At 43.0% G+C, this 17265-nt stretch overlaps 1 protein-coding gene across 1 annotated transcript in view; it reads right to left on the reverse strand.

The window, feature by feature from the left end:
* LOC144941077 (microtubule-associated serine/threonine-protein kinase 2-like) overlaps nt 1-17265 on the reverse strand; it is a 288270-nt gene that overhangs the window by 64367 nt on the left and 206638 nt on the right. Inside the window, exon 5 of the mRNA XM_078867518.1 lies at nt 6334-6425. Within this exon, the coding sequence (XP_078723644.1) occupies nt 6334-6425 (92 nt within the window). The remainder of the gene's footprint in view (nt 1-6333; nt 6426-17265) is intronic.

Below are 17265 nucleotides of genomic sequence, written 5' to 3' on the forward strand. Positions count from 1 at the left end.
CTCTCTCTTTGTGCTGATACGTGTTCTCTCTCTGTGTATCTTTATGATGTCTGTCTGCTTATATGTCTGTCTATAGTTTTCTGGTTAGATTTTTGTTGCTATTTCTTTTATACCTGATGACGATTGCTTGTGTTGCAATCGAAACGTCATAGTATGCAATTATTTAATTTATTATTTTATCTTTATACGTGACTTTACCGAAAGAACCAAAGAATAATTCCTGCAGTCACGAAAGCTCCAAAATTAAGATTGAAGGTTTAGTAGCCCTAGTTTGGATAAGAGGCAAGTGAAGTGACTCCGAAGTTGGAAATCCACAAACAGTCACGAATGAAATGCAAGATAAATATTTTAAGACATGGGCTATTTAGCGCTCCGATGTGTTTTCAGATTGTGCTGTGTGTTGTTCACCAAGAAAGTCCAAAGTTTTGCTCCACGTACTGGGAGCTTCTTTGGGAACTGAACTGAAGAAGCTTCCAGGACGTGGAGCGAAACATCGGACATCACAATGCGCAATGCACGGCACGACCCGAAAACACACCGGAGAGCTGTAACAGCGCGGCCGCAAAAACCTAAAGTGTAGGTTTAGGGATATGGGTGTTTTGAGTTGCGTCTTCTTTAAAGTGCCTGCCGCAGATACACTGCCAGATGCAGTGGTTGCTCAGTGTTCTGGGGGCCTTTGGAGATTCAGTTTGGAGAAGTAGAGGAGGCATTAACCTGATAACTCTGCAAGCTGTGCTCAGTAAACTAACAATGGCTCTCTGGTTCTCTGGCCTTGGCAATCACCTTCTGCTGATAAAAAGTATTCCACTAATGTCGAAGCCCAAATGGATTTCAGCCTAAATGACCTCATTTTTGTTAATTTTACAGCGTCTTCTTGGTTCTTTCGGTAAAGTCACGTAGAAGGGAATAAAATAATAAAAATAAAACATAATAAAATAATTCTCACGACGTTTCGGCCACAACGCAAGCAGCCGTCCTCAGGTGAAGAACATGTCTGTCGATAAGACAGAGTCTAAATGACACGTCTTAGGCTTGGAGTGTCTATTTAAGCTGTGAGGGAGGAGGAAGAGAGCCTTGACAAAAGAATTTGCATTTGAAGAGGAATTTAGCATATTTATGGGAAATGCAGGAATTCTAATAGTGCTAATTGTGAAATGCGTGGGAGGTGGGCGGGGGGTTTTCAAAGTCATATTATGCCCATGCATTATGCAGGATTAGCAGCATCAAAGGGAGGGGGCAGGGGCAGCACCAACAAAGGGAAGGAATGTGAATAGTATGCAGCTGCAGCAACCAAAGAACCACGTAAAAAACTAAAGTATAAACTTCATAGTATCATCAGTATACTAAATATACTCTCCAATAAGCTGAGCTACTAACAGTAAGTAATACATTACAATTCTATGTCGCAAAAAATATAATATGCTTCCAGCTAAACTTTTTCCCTTACATCAAACAGGTCTACCCCGTACTATATGCTGCCATAGACAAACCCAACATTAAATTATATACTGTATTACTATACACCACCCTATACCTTATACATTGTTATATTACACTATGTATTATTCTACCCACCCTAATGTATATCACACTGCTAAATATTCACTATACAATTATGATACTATATATTACTTTGTACATTGTATTAAGCATATAAATGTTATACTATTTGTTATTATACACTGTACCATTGACCGTCGTGTGAAAGATACTAAGAGGCAGCAACGAAATATGAGAATGGGAGAGTAGCAGAGCAAAGAATCCATTCCCTGCGGAGAATACAATGCCAGTGAGTGGAACGCGGTCTGAGAGTCACCGTAAACGTGAACATAATCAGTTAAGATCCGAATCTTGGTGTATAGTAATACAGTATATAATTTAATGTTGGGTTTGTCTATGGCAGCATATAGTACGGGGCAGACCTGTTTGATGTAAGGGAAAAAAGTTTAGCTGGAAGCATATTATATTTTTTGCGACATAGAATTGTAATGTATTACTTACTGTTAGTAGCTCAGCTTATTGGAGAGTATATTTAGTATACTGATGATACTATGAAGTTTATACTTTAGTTTTTTACGTGGTTGTTTGGTTGCTGCAGCTGCATACTATTCACATTCCTTCCCTTTGTTGGTGCTGCCCCTGCCCCTGCCCCCTCCCTTTGATGCTGCTAATCCTGCATAATGCATGGGCATAATATTACTTTGAAAACCCCCCCCCCAACTCCCACGCATTTCACAATTAGCACTATTCGCATTCCTGCATTTCCCATAAATATGCTAAATTCCTCTTCAAATGCAAATTATTTTGTCAAGGCTCTCTTCCTCCTCCCTCACAGCTTAAATAGACACTCCAAGCCTAAGACGTGTAATTTAGACTCTGTCTTATCGACAGACATGTTCTTCACCTGAGGACGGCTGCTTGCGTTGTGGCCGAAACGTCGTGAGAATTATTTTATTATGTTTTATTTTTATTATTTTATTACTTCCCTTCTACCTGACTTTACCGAAAGAACCAAGAAGATGAATCCCTGCAGTCACGAAAGCTTTAAATCGAAATTTTACAGCGATCAACATTTTTATATGAAAAGTGCCAACTTACTGGCACCAGGGGCAAGAAATTGCCACCCACTTTGGGCATCTCATTATGTAACACGTTCTGAACTGTATAATTTTTTTTCATTGCACGGGTGTGAGGGGGATTTACTCTACTATGGCGTTTACGCACTCTACTGAAGTCATATGCAACATCACGTTCCATCTCCTCGATCCGAAACGTTTAGAATATTCGGTCAGAAATTGATGTGGCACAATTACGGCGAGACAACTCGCCGGGCTTGGTAGGTGGCTAGACATTCATTAAAATAAAGAACTGTGCATTGAGACCACGATGTGCTTTGAAAGAAAATACTGAAGGAATCGTAACCAACAAAGCTTGTGCAATGGATTAAAGAATACTGACAACACTAGGAAAAATAGCCACGCAATAGTATAATGCATTACAGTTCCGGCTATAATGTAACACTAAGAATTGTATAAAGCGACAATCTTTAACTAATTTCAAACACCATTTCAAATATCATTACTGGAAGTCATCCTAAATTGTATTATTTTTTGAAAAATGTAATGCTAAAGTCTGGGTTTTTGTAACTGTGCTGTAAAACTCCATCTTCAGTTCAGGAAATATTTAGTTCCTTACTCTTTGGTTCTTTTGGTAAAGTCACGGCGTTTCGATCGCCACACAAGCAATCGTCTTCAGCTGGGAGAGAGAAACAGGCTGCTGAAATAAGTCCTTATATTGATTTGAAGCTTTCGTGACTGCAGGAGTCCAGAAGGAGCTCCCCCCAGCACTTGTAGCGAACTGTCGGACATCATCCTGAACAACGTGCGGTGCAGCATGAAAACCCATCAGTCGATTGCTACCGGGCGGCAGGGTGGTGGCGCAGTGGTAACACTCATGCCCCGCAGAGAGAAGGACCTGGGTTCGATTCTTACTCAGGTGCCTTTGTGTCTGGAATATCTATGTTCTCCCCCTGTTTGGTGTGTGTTCTCTCAGGGTTCTCCTCTTTCCTCCCAGAGCTACAGAAAACCACAATGTAACTGATGTTGGCCAAACATCTCAATGCTAAAAATTACCTCCGAATTACTCAATTTGGATTAAACACAACAGTAGCAACATCTCCCCTACTGGGAAAACTTGGCAAGACCCTCCTAAAAAAAGAGTCTTGAGACTCAGTAAGGATTTCCCTGGGTAGAAAACCATAACAATAATTATTAATTGCCAGCAAAGCATTGTTACATTATGTTGATATCACCGATGTTAAAATGGCTGATGATTTGCTTTCTGTTAAAAAGTTAAAATTACAGCCAGGCTTGAGGAGAGATTGACACTGTTGGATAGATACGTACAACATAACGAATCGCATTTGGCTGCCATCTGGTAAGATAAGGCTCGGCAAATTGAATTGATATTATCAAAGTAATGCACGTTGATTCAGCTTCGGGTCTGCACTCGCTGTTGGTGAGATTAGCTATTAGAAAAGCAACGACAAAGCACGACAATCAATCCACCCAATTTCATGATGTCTGCTTTTGCTCATATTTTTTGGGAGGGAGGGGAAGATTTTTTCTCTAACATTGGATTTTCTAATACATCAATATGAACTTAAAACTATAAAATAAATAAATATGCATGTACAGAGGCACATTCTACATGCGCACAAGTCATTGCTGGTAAAAAACAATGACTGACAGTAAGAAAAACCTTAGTATGAAATATAAGACTAGGTTGTAGCCTTTCTGGCAATAAAAAAAGATGTTAAGATGTTCAAACACCAAATAGAAACCTTTTGCATACTTTGATACTGGCATAAAAAAGATCCCATAATATAGGAAAAACCTTGTTTATAGAACATTCAGTGTAAATTCCCTGCATTGTGAAAAGTGTTGAATTTCCTGCAGATAAGTCTCTCCCTTGTTGGCTTGTGCGGCAGCGTTTGCACCACAACCGAAGGCTTAAGGTCGGTCACCTCACAGCCAGTTATGACTTAAACTGTTCAAGTCATAAGTCATAACTGGCTGTGATGTTTCCATCCTACCTGCCGATGTTAGCAGTTATTTCCGACTCTCCGAGTTGCATTCCTCGATGTGGCGGTGGCTCCATTGACATGCTAATCTCTCACGACACAACAGCCAGCCCAACAGCTTTGGGTGCCCTCGATCTTCCTTCTCTAACCCCGCCCACTTACCCTTGGGCTGCACCCATCTCAGGCCTATATAACACCCTGCTTCAGCAGTTCTCTAGTTAGATTTTTTTTTACCTGAGGACGATTGCTTGTGTTGCGATCGAAACGTCGAGATTTTTTATTTTTCTATCTACGTGACTTTACTGAAAGGCCCAAAGAGTATGAATTCCTGCAGTCACGAAAGCTTTAAGTCAAGATCTATCCTATACTACTGGACATCTGTGAAAAAATAGCTCATTGGACTCCTCCAGTGTCAATATAGATTCTGATTATTGCTTCATGCTCTCTAAAAATATAATTCTGAAGACACATGCAAATTGAAAAGCGCTACAGAAGCCATGCATAGACATGATTTTCCATCCTTGTTTTGTTCCATGAATGGCTGTGCCAGCTCAACAAGTTTGTGGGCTCACTTGGCGTTACGATAAAGCTGCAGCGATTTAATCGCACCAGAAATGTTTACAATGTGGGAAATAGTTTTTGTTGCTGGTGGGGTCTCGTTTAGTCAGCAGCTCAGCCAAAAAGGCAGTTGGGTGAAGAAAAAAAACAAGTGACTTATATTATAACATGAGAGGTTCCATGGAAGTAAAAAACAAATGAAGCAATGATCAGATTGTGTCAGGACCACGCACATTGTTCCTCTTCAAAACGTGGCTTGGTTTGACTTTCTGATGATAATGACACAGTCAATAGTGAAACTGTGTGAAAATGAAATAGTGTTAACAACACTGGCTTGAGTACTCGTGTAATGCCTGGCTTCCTTAGGCGGCCATTGACACGTTCCTTGCATGTGAACTCCATGGCATGACTGGCCATGGGATGGACTTCACCACGTATAATGTGTGTTGTCGGCTGAGGCTAAGTCAGCCAGAGTATTTGATGGTCCTGTTTTGAACGTCGGGGCATTTTTCTCTGTTTTATGTTTACAAAAAAAGACAATGTAAAAAGCAGTTTTTTAGAGAAACACAACTGCCAAGCTCCACACAAATATATTATTACATACCTACTCGCTACACCTTCCCCTACAGTTAGAATCTTATTGCCGAGATGGTAGGTGATTCATCAACCATGCTTTCCAAGTGACTCGAATAGAATGTGTGCATCACCATCATAGTTTGGTTATGATTCAGTGGAATTGGTTTGGCGGTTCTTTAAACTTGGGGTGCAGCGGAGTTTGACTTCCGGCAATGGCTATTACCAGTGGTTGAGTAATATCTGAACCGCTCCTGGACACCCGAGCACTGACCAGTGTGGCGATGCATGGTCAAACAACCCCCAAGACCGAAATGCATAGGGAGGCATTTATCCAGAAGTAGACTGACAAATGGCAGTAAATTATTGTACATTATAAGACACATTCATGAGATGAGAGCTCATTGTTGTTGGTTTGTTCAAGTCGCTAGTATATTTAGAAAAGCAACTTCAACGATAATTCATTTACAGAAATCTACTGCCAGTTCTTGCGGGCAGACTTCAACTGATAATGAATAACAAACCGCTGTGCCTCCTCCCACGTTAATCACAGACTCTTTGGCGCCTTGATCCAGACAGCGATCCGCGCATGCCAACACGCGTGCATTTGCCGCTCTTACCAGTGTGTCCACCCGGCAGTGGGGAGTGAGGCCTCGGAAGGGTGGGTGACGTGTTGGTCACAATCAGGCTCTTCCTGTTGCTCGTGCGGCAACTGAAAACACAGAGCAGAGAAACACGCACATGGGTTTTGAGTCACCGGTTCGTATGACCGAAACGCACCACGACCACGAAACATATTCTTGCGGATATGTTTTGATGTAAGCAAAGGAATTGTGTGTACCGGGATGATCTGCAGGAAGGTATGAAACTGTGAAATGATTTGTGAGTGGGTTTTGGGTAGGTGGGTTGTGGATAGGTGGGTTGGTGGGTAAGGGAGGTAATGTAAGCAAGTAGGTCTGTGGGCATCCTTTATGCAAAGCAATTGAGAACCCATTGAGACAACACGTTTGTTTTGCGAGATAGACGTTGAGAAATTGCAAGGTGAATTGCAGGTGCCAGGGTCGAAGGAACAGCATTAGTATTGGAGTGAAAAAGAGAGAACGTGTCAGAACCCTGCCACCAGAAATATAGGTACTTAATGAAGACACATTTTGAAAAGTTAACAATACTCTTTAGTTTGAAATAACATTAATATTACAGATTTAATAATACTGCAAGACTGTGAAGATGTTACATGTAATTATTTATTTTAAAAAATACATTAATTTGAATATTTTGCTGGGAAGCACACCTTTTGATTTGTAATATAACACTAACAACAAAACAAAAAAATGTATTTTACCAGGTAAGGCCCACTGAGTTAAATAGCTCTTTTTAAGAAGCAACCTGGACGCAAATGATAGCTTAACGAAGTGGTTTATATTCTGAACGCATGTTTCTAAATGTGGAGGGAAAAACCAGAGGCCCCAAAGAAATTTCCAAGCGACCACGGGGAGAGACAACGCAAGCTCCAAATATACAGCAGGCGTCAGAGTCGGGATCGAACCCACAACCTCCTGCATACCAGGCGAGGGAGTTAACATCTCACCATCAATATGTTGAGAATTAAAATTGTCATCATTGGCTGTATCAACTTCTCAATCAACTCGACAAATATTCATAAACACACTGGTGACAATTACTTAAACCACATCCTGTTAACTTGGCTTTTCAATCACAAGATGCTAATATGGCTTGTGTTAAGGGTTATGCTTGAGTGCAGGGTGCATTGCAAAATAGCATGAGGATGATGACCATGATGATGACCATGATGATGACCATGATGATGACCATGATGATGACGAAAGACGTGGTACACCGAGTACATGACTAAATGAATGAGTGATCAAAAATGGTGAGACAGCACGATGCTTTCATGGAAGTGCATGTCAAAACATGACATCATCTACTACTCTGCTCTCATCTTACTCAACTCCCCTCCGCGCACTCTCCGACCTCTCCTCTCTCAAGAATCAGAATCTTTATCTAAGTCTGGAGGAAGCTCTTTTTCACAGATGTCCAGTATGGGCAGACTTTCAAACAAAGTCCACAGTCATCATCCGCTCAGTGGGAGGTCGCTCATTCTCCCCTGCTGCCCCGAGTTGTAGGAATCTTTCCCCAGCCGTTCGTGCTGTCGACTCCTTCTCCTCATTTAACTCCAGGCTCAAGATCTTCCTGTTTCTGTACAGCATCTTGAGATGTGGTTGTATATAGATACTGTATAAATCACAATAATAACATTGCAGGGACAACCCCCTCCCTAGAATGCAGAACAGACTTTACATAAACGTGTCCCTAACAAATTACGCAATTAATGAGCAGTTCATTTTCACAGGATAGAAAATCGTCAATGTTTCAAGGGTTTTTTTGTTTAACCTGGTGAAAACTCAAGAGACCAGGATAGTCTCATTTGAGGCCAGGACAGTCTAATTTGAAACTAGGATAGAGTCTCATTTGCAAAATTACGAACATGCAGAAAGGATGACTTGTGCGTATACGGTAAACATTTAATAGAGAGATACATTCATGTCATTATTATTCTGTAAACAAGTATGATAATTTAAAAAATGTTGCATTTCAACTCCACAAAGAGCATAAAGAATCGCAGACGAGGATTTTCCAAGAGCCTCTTCCAACGTCCTACAGCCGACCTCATGTGTGCATAGTGTGGCACGGCAGTCTCGCCAGCCAGCCTGGGACCGTTTCTCTTGGCACAGTCGAGCACGTCACTTCTCAACGGTGAGAGAATGTGCTTTCACTTCACTAATGCATTCGCCAGTGAAATGAGACACGCTGATCATTCATTTGTAAATACTCCCTTAGAGGAACATTTCAGCTCCTGATAATTCCCAGAGAGAATGTAAATGACTGGTTAATCCAATGTTAAGCCAACAGTGTAAAGTATTTTTGTATAAATGACTGTTATATGTGTGTACAACCCCCAAATATACGGTAGAGTGGTTAGGGCAACAACCACTCCAGGATAAATGGTTTTCGACCATTGCGCAAACACAGAATACCATTGAGTGTTTTATCCGGAAATCAATCTGATTCATAACAGACTTTCCGTTCTCATCTCGTGACAGAGTACAAACACAATCAACCCATAGCAAGCGGTCACCAGAATGGACACGTCAGGGTGCGAGAATACTCAACCGTCATACGTTTCCACATGAGTAGGTCTTGCGGGAGTCACAAAAAACGATTTTGTTTGTTTAAAAACATTTAAAGCAACGGCCATCCATCGCTGCGTCCGCCATGTGTGCATTAAACGAGTTGGAGGAGCAGCATCGCAACAGCACAATGCGTTACGTGGCCCCAGCAATACAGGTTCAGATAATGGCCACAATGTACAACTGCAGTGGGCAAACAGGCATCTGAAGCCAGTCTGGGCCTTCCCAATGGCAGTTCAACGAGATATTCGCAAAGCTCGTGTGACCACCAGCGCTGCCGACACACAAAAGGCGGATGGACGTGCGTGGTGCTGGCCCCACCGTATCTTCACTTCGTGCCGGCCTTAATCGGCACTGGCTGCTGTGACGGCATCCCAACATCCTGTACAAAGATAAACATGGGGATTTCTTTGTCTGCCGGGACAGGGCTTAATGAAGTCACCGCTGAATCACCGAGAGTAAATGCTTCGATTGGGAAAGAAAAAAAAACACAGAGGGCAGAGGATCCTTTTTTACATAACAGCCCCCACCAACTTGGATGGCGAATTAACAACGCGCCAGATGGCGACGACTGTTTCCATCCCCATCCGCCGCTCGCTGGGCGATGCCGGCTGAATTAGCCATGTGTGAGGTGATTGCGTTGCTCCGCCGTTGATGTGCAGACGCTGGAATGAGACTAAATTTGTGCGCGCGTGGAAACGCACCGCGCTGCGAGAGAGATTTTTCAGACAGAAGGCCAATTTGCCCATCAGAAAAAAAATCAAAGAACCACTTCAACGTGCAGATGTGACAAGGCAGAAGGGATATTACTGCGTACGCTCACGTGGTTGTGCTTCCCAGCTCTCTCTTTGGGAACTGACGAAGCATGTGGAGGAAAACGTCGGACATTATCACGGAGAGATGAAGTGATAGACGATCCCAGCTGGGAAGCACCAAAGTGTGCCAACTCCTTTGAAGTGAACATTAAAGACTCGGTGACATTATTTGAAAGAAAAGGCCATTGTGTGCAATTCCACATGAATATTTAACTTACTTATCAGGACATTATTTTTTACCAAGAAAATGTATGTCCTTAAGTAGCTAAAGAGTATAATCTGTCACCTAGTTAAATGACAATAAATGCAGGAGTGAATGATGCACGAGGAGCAGGGAGGCAGACCCCACATGTGTAGGTAACATCTTAGGAACAGTAAAAAGAGCTTAGGGTCACAGGTAGGGTTGAGTGCAAACCCACACTTTTTTTCTTTTACCAGGTAAGGCCGACTGAGCTGAATAGATCCTTTTCAGAAGTGGCCTGGCACAAATGATAGCTCAACAAAGTGGCTTTTCATGGAAATTTAAAGCAGCCAAATACTGTAAAAGCATGTTTCTAAATGTGGAGGGAAAAACCGGAGGACCCGGAGAAAAATCTACGCGACCATGGAGAGAGACATGCAAACTCCAAATATACAGATGTCAGGATTGGGATCGAACCCACGACCTCCTGCATACCAGTCGAGGGAGTTAACATATCACCACCACGGCACCCACACTGATTTGCATAGAGTGAAACTTTGACTTTGCCTTGAACCACAAATACTAATACAACCGTCTTGATGCCTACACCAAACAATTGGGAAGAAAAAAATATATTCCATAAGAGCACGTTGGGGATAACTCCTCTTTGCCAAAAACGTCACGCTTCATCGCGACATGCACAAGCGCGCAGCGTGGCCTGCGAATATCTGGCGATTTCCCCATGCCCCCACGCGAGCAAATCCGCACGCCGGGGCCCGACGACGCGGGGGACCGTAATCGCTCGTCTCCAGCTGGCCTCTGGCTGCCAGCCGCCGGCGCCTCAACCACGGGCTGCAGGCGGCACACACCACCACAGGATGTGGGGGTTATTTTGTTCCTCAACAATTCTATTTCGGTGGCTTTTATCTCAGTGGACGGCGAAACACTGTCACGTGTGGGTAAATTGAAAAGAAAGTCGGTGCTCGTAAAGTCGTCACTAAATTGGGAGATCAAAATCTCAAGCAGCTCAGGACAGCTTTGGCAAAAAAGTTTGCCCGCAATGCCGGGCTCTTCCTGCGTTTGCCAGCGGGTATCCACTCGAGATGAAACCACGTTATCAAGGGGAGCAACTTTTATTGCTTCAGCCTAGTCATCAACACACTGGCATACAGGTCCGAGAGATATTTATTTCATAAATACACGAGGTGAAGGGTGGAGTGGTGGCACAATGGTTGACGCATTGCACGACGAAACAGACGATCCGATTTCGATTCCCAGCCATGGATAACAGCAGTGGCGAGCGATATCTAAACAGGTCCTGGAGCCTTCCCCCCTTTCGCCACTGACCAGTGTGGTGAAGTATGATCGTATAACCTTCATGACTGACACTGTGTGCCAAGGCTTTCATACAGCACCAAATGGCTATGTACATATCAGATGACTAACATTCGACAAATAACTATTTACAGAGCATAGAGTGGTGCCACCTACTGTCGGGCTGAGAGTCATATTGAATCAAACCGAGATGCAGTTGTGTAGTGTCATCTTCCAGGGCTGCTTTCAGCCGTAGGCTTTGCTCCCAGGAAACAGTTATCGAAATGTTTCTTTGCATTAAGTCACGGCTCCAACAGACCAGACGATTTACAATGGGAGCTTTAAAAAAAATCGATAAAGCAGCTTGCAATGTCAAACCTTTGCTTTAATGCTTGAAATCTTTTCACTAACTGCATGACTGCTTGTGAGCAGCATGGTTAGCCAAGCAAGAAAATTATTGGAAATTAAATTCAAAACCCACCCACTTTTGTGTATTTAGACTTCTGGGACAAACATTTTAAGAAGTCGAAAAGTCGGTGTAAATTTTCAATCGTGTAAAAATATAGAATGCAAAAAATACACACGTGCAGCATACACCATTCTGCCAATCAGATTGCACAGGCTATTTTCATTCATTAGGCCCTTTGAATGCATAATATGGCATAACACTGCTTTGTAATTGGCACAGACGGGTAGGCGAACATGACTCGCGAGAGGCAAGATTTGCATGCGTTTTGCGATCATTAGCATTGGTGGTCATGCTTTTGATAAAGACTTGCTACTGCATTACTTGCTAACACTGGGCAACAGCCACTGGGGTTGTGTGTGCTGTTAATGGCAATGCACGGTGCACAGTACTTCTCTTGGCTGATGCAAGTGTTTCCAATTCCAAAGAGCTGTTTATTCCCATTAAAAAAATCTGGAAAATACATGGGATTAAAATGTATGCATCCTTTCCAAAGAAAATCACCAATGACGAGAATAAAATATGTACCTGTCCTGTATAACAGGTGTCAAAGTCTGCGTGCAGCACTATGTTGTGGGCAACAAGAGGACAGTGTAGTAAAATGAATTGTCCTACTGTACTTCTACGCTCCCATGCCTATGCTCCCCATCTTCGCCTACCTCCACTGAGCTGCACGATGATGTAAGGTCAAACATCCGTCATGATGGAAACGGAGGGGGGAGGCCCTCATCCAGCAGTGGATTGACAAACGGGCTGCTCTCGTACACATGCACAAGGACATGTGCAGCAATCACAGCCTGAGGTATTCTTAGTTTGATTTTCAGCACCGTGATCCAGACCCAAATTTAAGCTGCAAAAATCGCAAGGCGAACCCAGTGGGAACACAAACAGGGGAGGCTTTACGCGGGTTGAGTGGGCCCCTCTTTCGCCATTATGACACACCGGCGGCAACTTTAGACTTCTTTAGAATGGAGCTTAGTGGTCACTTGTTAAATGATGTGTATGATGATAAATGCAATGACTAAGTAACCATTTTGCATAGAGGGAAAGCGTGCAACACCAGTTGTCAGGGCATCATTTTTGCCAGATTTAGCCAAGTCTGCTACCCAGAAGATATATTTCTACACCCAGCACACCACATCGAGTATACCGATTGGTATGGCTTTGTCTACTAGATGCGTGCCTACTTCAGCCTACCAGTGTCCCAAAAGCGAGAAACAAAGTCTGAATTGTTGCTGTTGATGAATATGTTGAGAACGACGATGCGTTTGGCATCGCCTATTCCAACCAAAAGCCACAATGTAGTGTCATCACAGATAACTCCTCCAAGCGACAAAAAACAAATATTGGTGATCTTGTCTCATTATTGCTATCACATGTGCAGTCATTTTTTTAGTAAATCCGCTGCTGAATGAGGGCCTCCCAACTCTCTGCGAGTCGCCGAGGTTATTTGACCATCCTAGATTCGAAGCTTGACCATACTTTTCCACCCTGGTCAGCACAGGTTGGTGAAGAGGCGTGGAGCGTACAGTACAACACGGATTTGACTGCATTGCCTTCAGATGACAATGTAGCCCAACAACAGCCTATAACACCTGTTTCTTTAAATGCATGATTATCACCCGTGCAAAGACTACCGAAGCTGAACCATGCTTAGCTTCGGAGATCTGACGAGATCAGGCACATTCCGGCTGATTTGGTCATAGGTCACTGTCACCACAACTGTTTTCTTTTCAGACTTGTTTGTGCCGAGTGTGGGTTCTCACGAAATCACACACATGGTGTGCAGCTGAACCCAAAATGGGCCAGATCGGGCGAAATAAACACGAAAAACAAAATAATACCGACGTTTATTGAAATATATCGTGTGCCATTTCCGCTTTTGGATGCGTGGTGGAAGCTTCCTTGCCCCACGACATGGAAAAAAAACACGAGGCCAAACAGCTGCGCACCGCTGCGGGGCTGGCGCGCGTCTAGTAGTTGTATGCGTAGCGGGTGATCTCAGGAAGGGATGTACGTGTGTATGTTGAATTTCTTTTGCACCGTATGTAGCCAACCGTGCTAATCGGAGGTGCAGGGGAAGGACAAACTAAACACAAAAAGCAGTTCCTAAAGAATTCAGTTTTTAATCTAGATTTAAAAGTGCATAGCTCCAGTGGCTTCCTAATGTTGGAAAGAGCGTTACAGACGGCCCGTAGAAGCACATCTGAAAACGCACGATCTGAAAGCACATAAACACTATGAGCCAAATGCAGTGTTGTCATGTAAGACACAGACTTTACTGGCAGGCTACATCACTGGTGTTGTACCAGACCAGTCGGGGGAGAAAGGGGCACAGGGGAGGAAGAGCATTCTGGACGGCCCGCAAAAGCGCATCTGAAAGCGCGCGACGTGGTGACCCATCTTTGTTCAATGGCTCTCCAAAAGCAGCCTCTGCGAGGGATGGCTAGAGTTTAGCGCGATGGAGAGGAGAGTGGAGGCTCCGATTGGATGTACGCGCCGGCAACTTTAGCGCGTGCCAGAGGCAAGAGTGCCGTTGCGTAATGCGCAAAATGTCAACGCCGTATAAAATAATGGCAATGGCTCGAGGCGGTGTGAGGCAAATAAAAGATTTTAAAAAGTATAACGTAAATAATAAAAACAGCCACAGCAGCAAGCGCAACGATACCTATACGGTATTAATGTCCACACAAATAGCATAAGAGTGAAGATAATAATGACTTCACAATAATAATTAATCTGAAGACATGCAGAAGTAATACATAGCATCGAGCACGTACAGCATTACTTACTAAAATTGGTTTGGTAATACAATTCCTTATTTCATGATAACTTGTTTGCCCAGGAAGGCTTTGCCAAGGCAACAATCCTGGAGGGCCCCATTTGGCATTGCTTGCACCTTGATCGACTATTGAGTAGTTTTGCACGTGGGGAAATCCCAGGTATGAGTATTCATATTCGTGGGTCTTTCGGTAAAGTCACGTAGATCAGTTCAAAGGAAATAACAAAAAATAACAAAAAACCATGACGTTTCGATCTTCAGAAAAAGGGGGGTTTAGCTTCCAAGGCAAACTGTTTATAAGGGTTGGAAATGGGCGTAGCCCAAATGTCAGCAGCTAATGATAATGTAAGTGGTGGGCAGCTAACATGACGGTGGTTGGTTTTCCACCAATCAAAAGGCTGCCAGATGAAAATTTGCATGTTAAAGAGAGATTAGCATATTAGTTGGGTCTCTCGGTAAAGCCACGTAGATAGAAAAATAATTTACAAAAATTTAACAAAAAATATCACGACGTTTCGATCGAAACACAAGCAATCGTCATCAGGTGAAAAAATATAGCGGGAGAGCTGCTGAAGCAGATGTTATACAGTAATCCCTCGCCACTTCGCGGTTCAAGTTTCGCGGCCTCAGTGCATCGCGGATTTTTCGAACTGATTTAAAGGCCTCATTATACCTGTGCAGTAACACCATCATCATCATTCATCATCACATTCATCGAACTGCACAGGTCTGTCATCGTCGTCATTGTCATCGTCATTGTCATCGTCGTCGTCGTAATTACTGGAGTCAAGTCTCAAGATACTACTGTCATTGGTGAGTGTAGAACACCATAATACGTATCGTATGAGAGAGAGAGTGAATGTATAATATTAAGGTTTTATAATTAAATAGATTTAAGTATAATATATAAAGTATAAATATACATATTTTAAACATTCTGGTACCCACACACACATATACGGAAATTCCTAGGGGGCCAATCCTACTTCGCGGATTTTCACCTATCGCGAGGGGTTCCGGTCCCCATTAACCGCGATAAACGAGGGATCACTGTATAGGTTTGAGATGGGTGGAGCCCAAGGGTAAGTGGGCGGGGCTAGAGATGGAATTTGCGTGTCAATGTAAGATCTCAAACATATATAACATCCTGCTTCAGCAGCTCTCCCGCTATATTTTTTCCTGCCTCAGTAGAGGACCCAATCAAAACCATCACCTTGCCATACATAGCAGGTGTTACCAAAAAGATTTCCAAAATCTTGAACAAACACAAGATCCAGGTTCGATTCAACACAGTACATAAAAAATTCATGATTTGATCCCATCTGTGAAGGATGTGATTCCTGACATGCAATACCCTGGTGTCAACAGACTAAGTTGTGTCTGCGGGAGCAGTTACATCGGATAAACGAAACAAAATGTCTCGGACCGTGTTTGCGAACACAAGGCAGATTTGAAACACGGCAGAACCAATACCTCTGCCATGGCTGATCACTGTCTTAACGCGGTGGGTTCACACGATATTGCTTTTTCTGAGACCAAGGTACTCTGCAAACCTTCGGGCTACCATCAAAGATTTGTTCATGAAGCCATCCAGATATATAAACACAGACACAATTTCAACCAAGAAGATGGGTACAAACTGAGCAATCATTGGAAGGATGTTATTAACCAGGTAAAGTCATAACTTGCTGTGATGTTTCAATCCTTCCTGCCGTTGTTTAGCAGTTATTTACGACTCTCTGAATTACATCACCTTGTTAAATGTCTTTACATTAACAGACTAAGGCCTCGATGTAACGGTAGCTCTCGCTGTTTAATAGGCTGTATGTCTCACTGGCACGGCCACTGTGGTTCTCTTGAATTGATACGCTGGCTTCTCGCTGTGTAGCAGCCAACGCCACAGCTTGTGTTGCCCACGAGGTGGCCTCTGACACAGACATGCTATCTTCCCATTAAACTCGTTTACATTGACATGCCAATCTCTCCCTTTAACGCAGCTGATGTGCGTGTGTGCGGCGACGGGACTCCTTTCCATCTCTGACCCCGCCTACTTACCCTTGGGTGACACCCACCTCAAACCTATATATAACCTCGTGTTGCAGCAGCTCTTTCCTGTTCAGCAGTTTTACTGCTGTATCTTTTCACCTGATGACGAATGCTTGTGTTGCGATCGAGACGTCACGATTTATTATTTGTTTTTCTACCTAGGTGACTTTACCGAAAGAACCAAAGAGAATGCATATATACATGAAAGGCTCTCTTGTACAGATACCCTTTCATAACCCTATCTGAAGCAAAACCCTAAAGGCACCCTTCCATGGTCGCAGGAGGGTGTCCGGTGCCGGGCACCTTTAGATTTAACGGGTAAAAACAACCACGATGGTGCCGAAATGTTAATTGAATGAAAATCACAGCAACTCGGAATATTGTAATCACCCCCTAGGCGGTGAGCATGACTGAGATGAGATTTGACGCAAGGCGCTTTTGATGCCGTGGCAGTTAAGTGCCCAATGAATGCAAATTCTTATCTCCTTACCAGTCGTTATGCTCAGTCATTATTCAAGAGCCAATTCTTTAACGTCTACATTTTTATTGTTTGAATAATTTTTTCTCTTTTCTCGATTCGTGTGTACATTTTTGTTCGCCACATGAGAACATATTTAATGAGAATATACTTTACAGACATCGTAAATAATCGATTTGTGAGCATAAGAAATAAATGTTCATCAACGATTCAATCTATCATTGTATGCTGAATGACAATACCATTATAAAAATAATA

The sequence above is a fragment of the Lampetra fluviatilis genome, chromosome 24 (assembly GCF_964198595.1).
Source record: "Lampetra fluviatilis chromosome 24, kcLamFluv1.1, whole genome shotgun sequence".
Classification (NCBI taxonomy): domain Eukaryota; kingdom Metazoa; phylum Chordata; class Hyperoartia; order Petromyzontiformes; family Petromyzontidae; genus Lampetra; species Lampetra fluviatilis.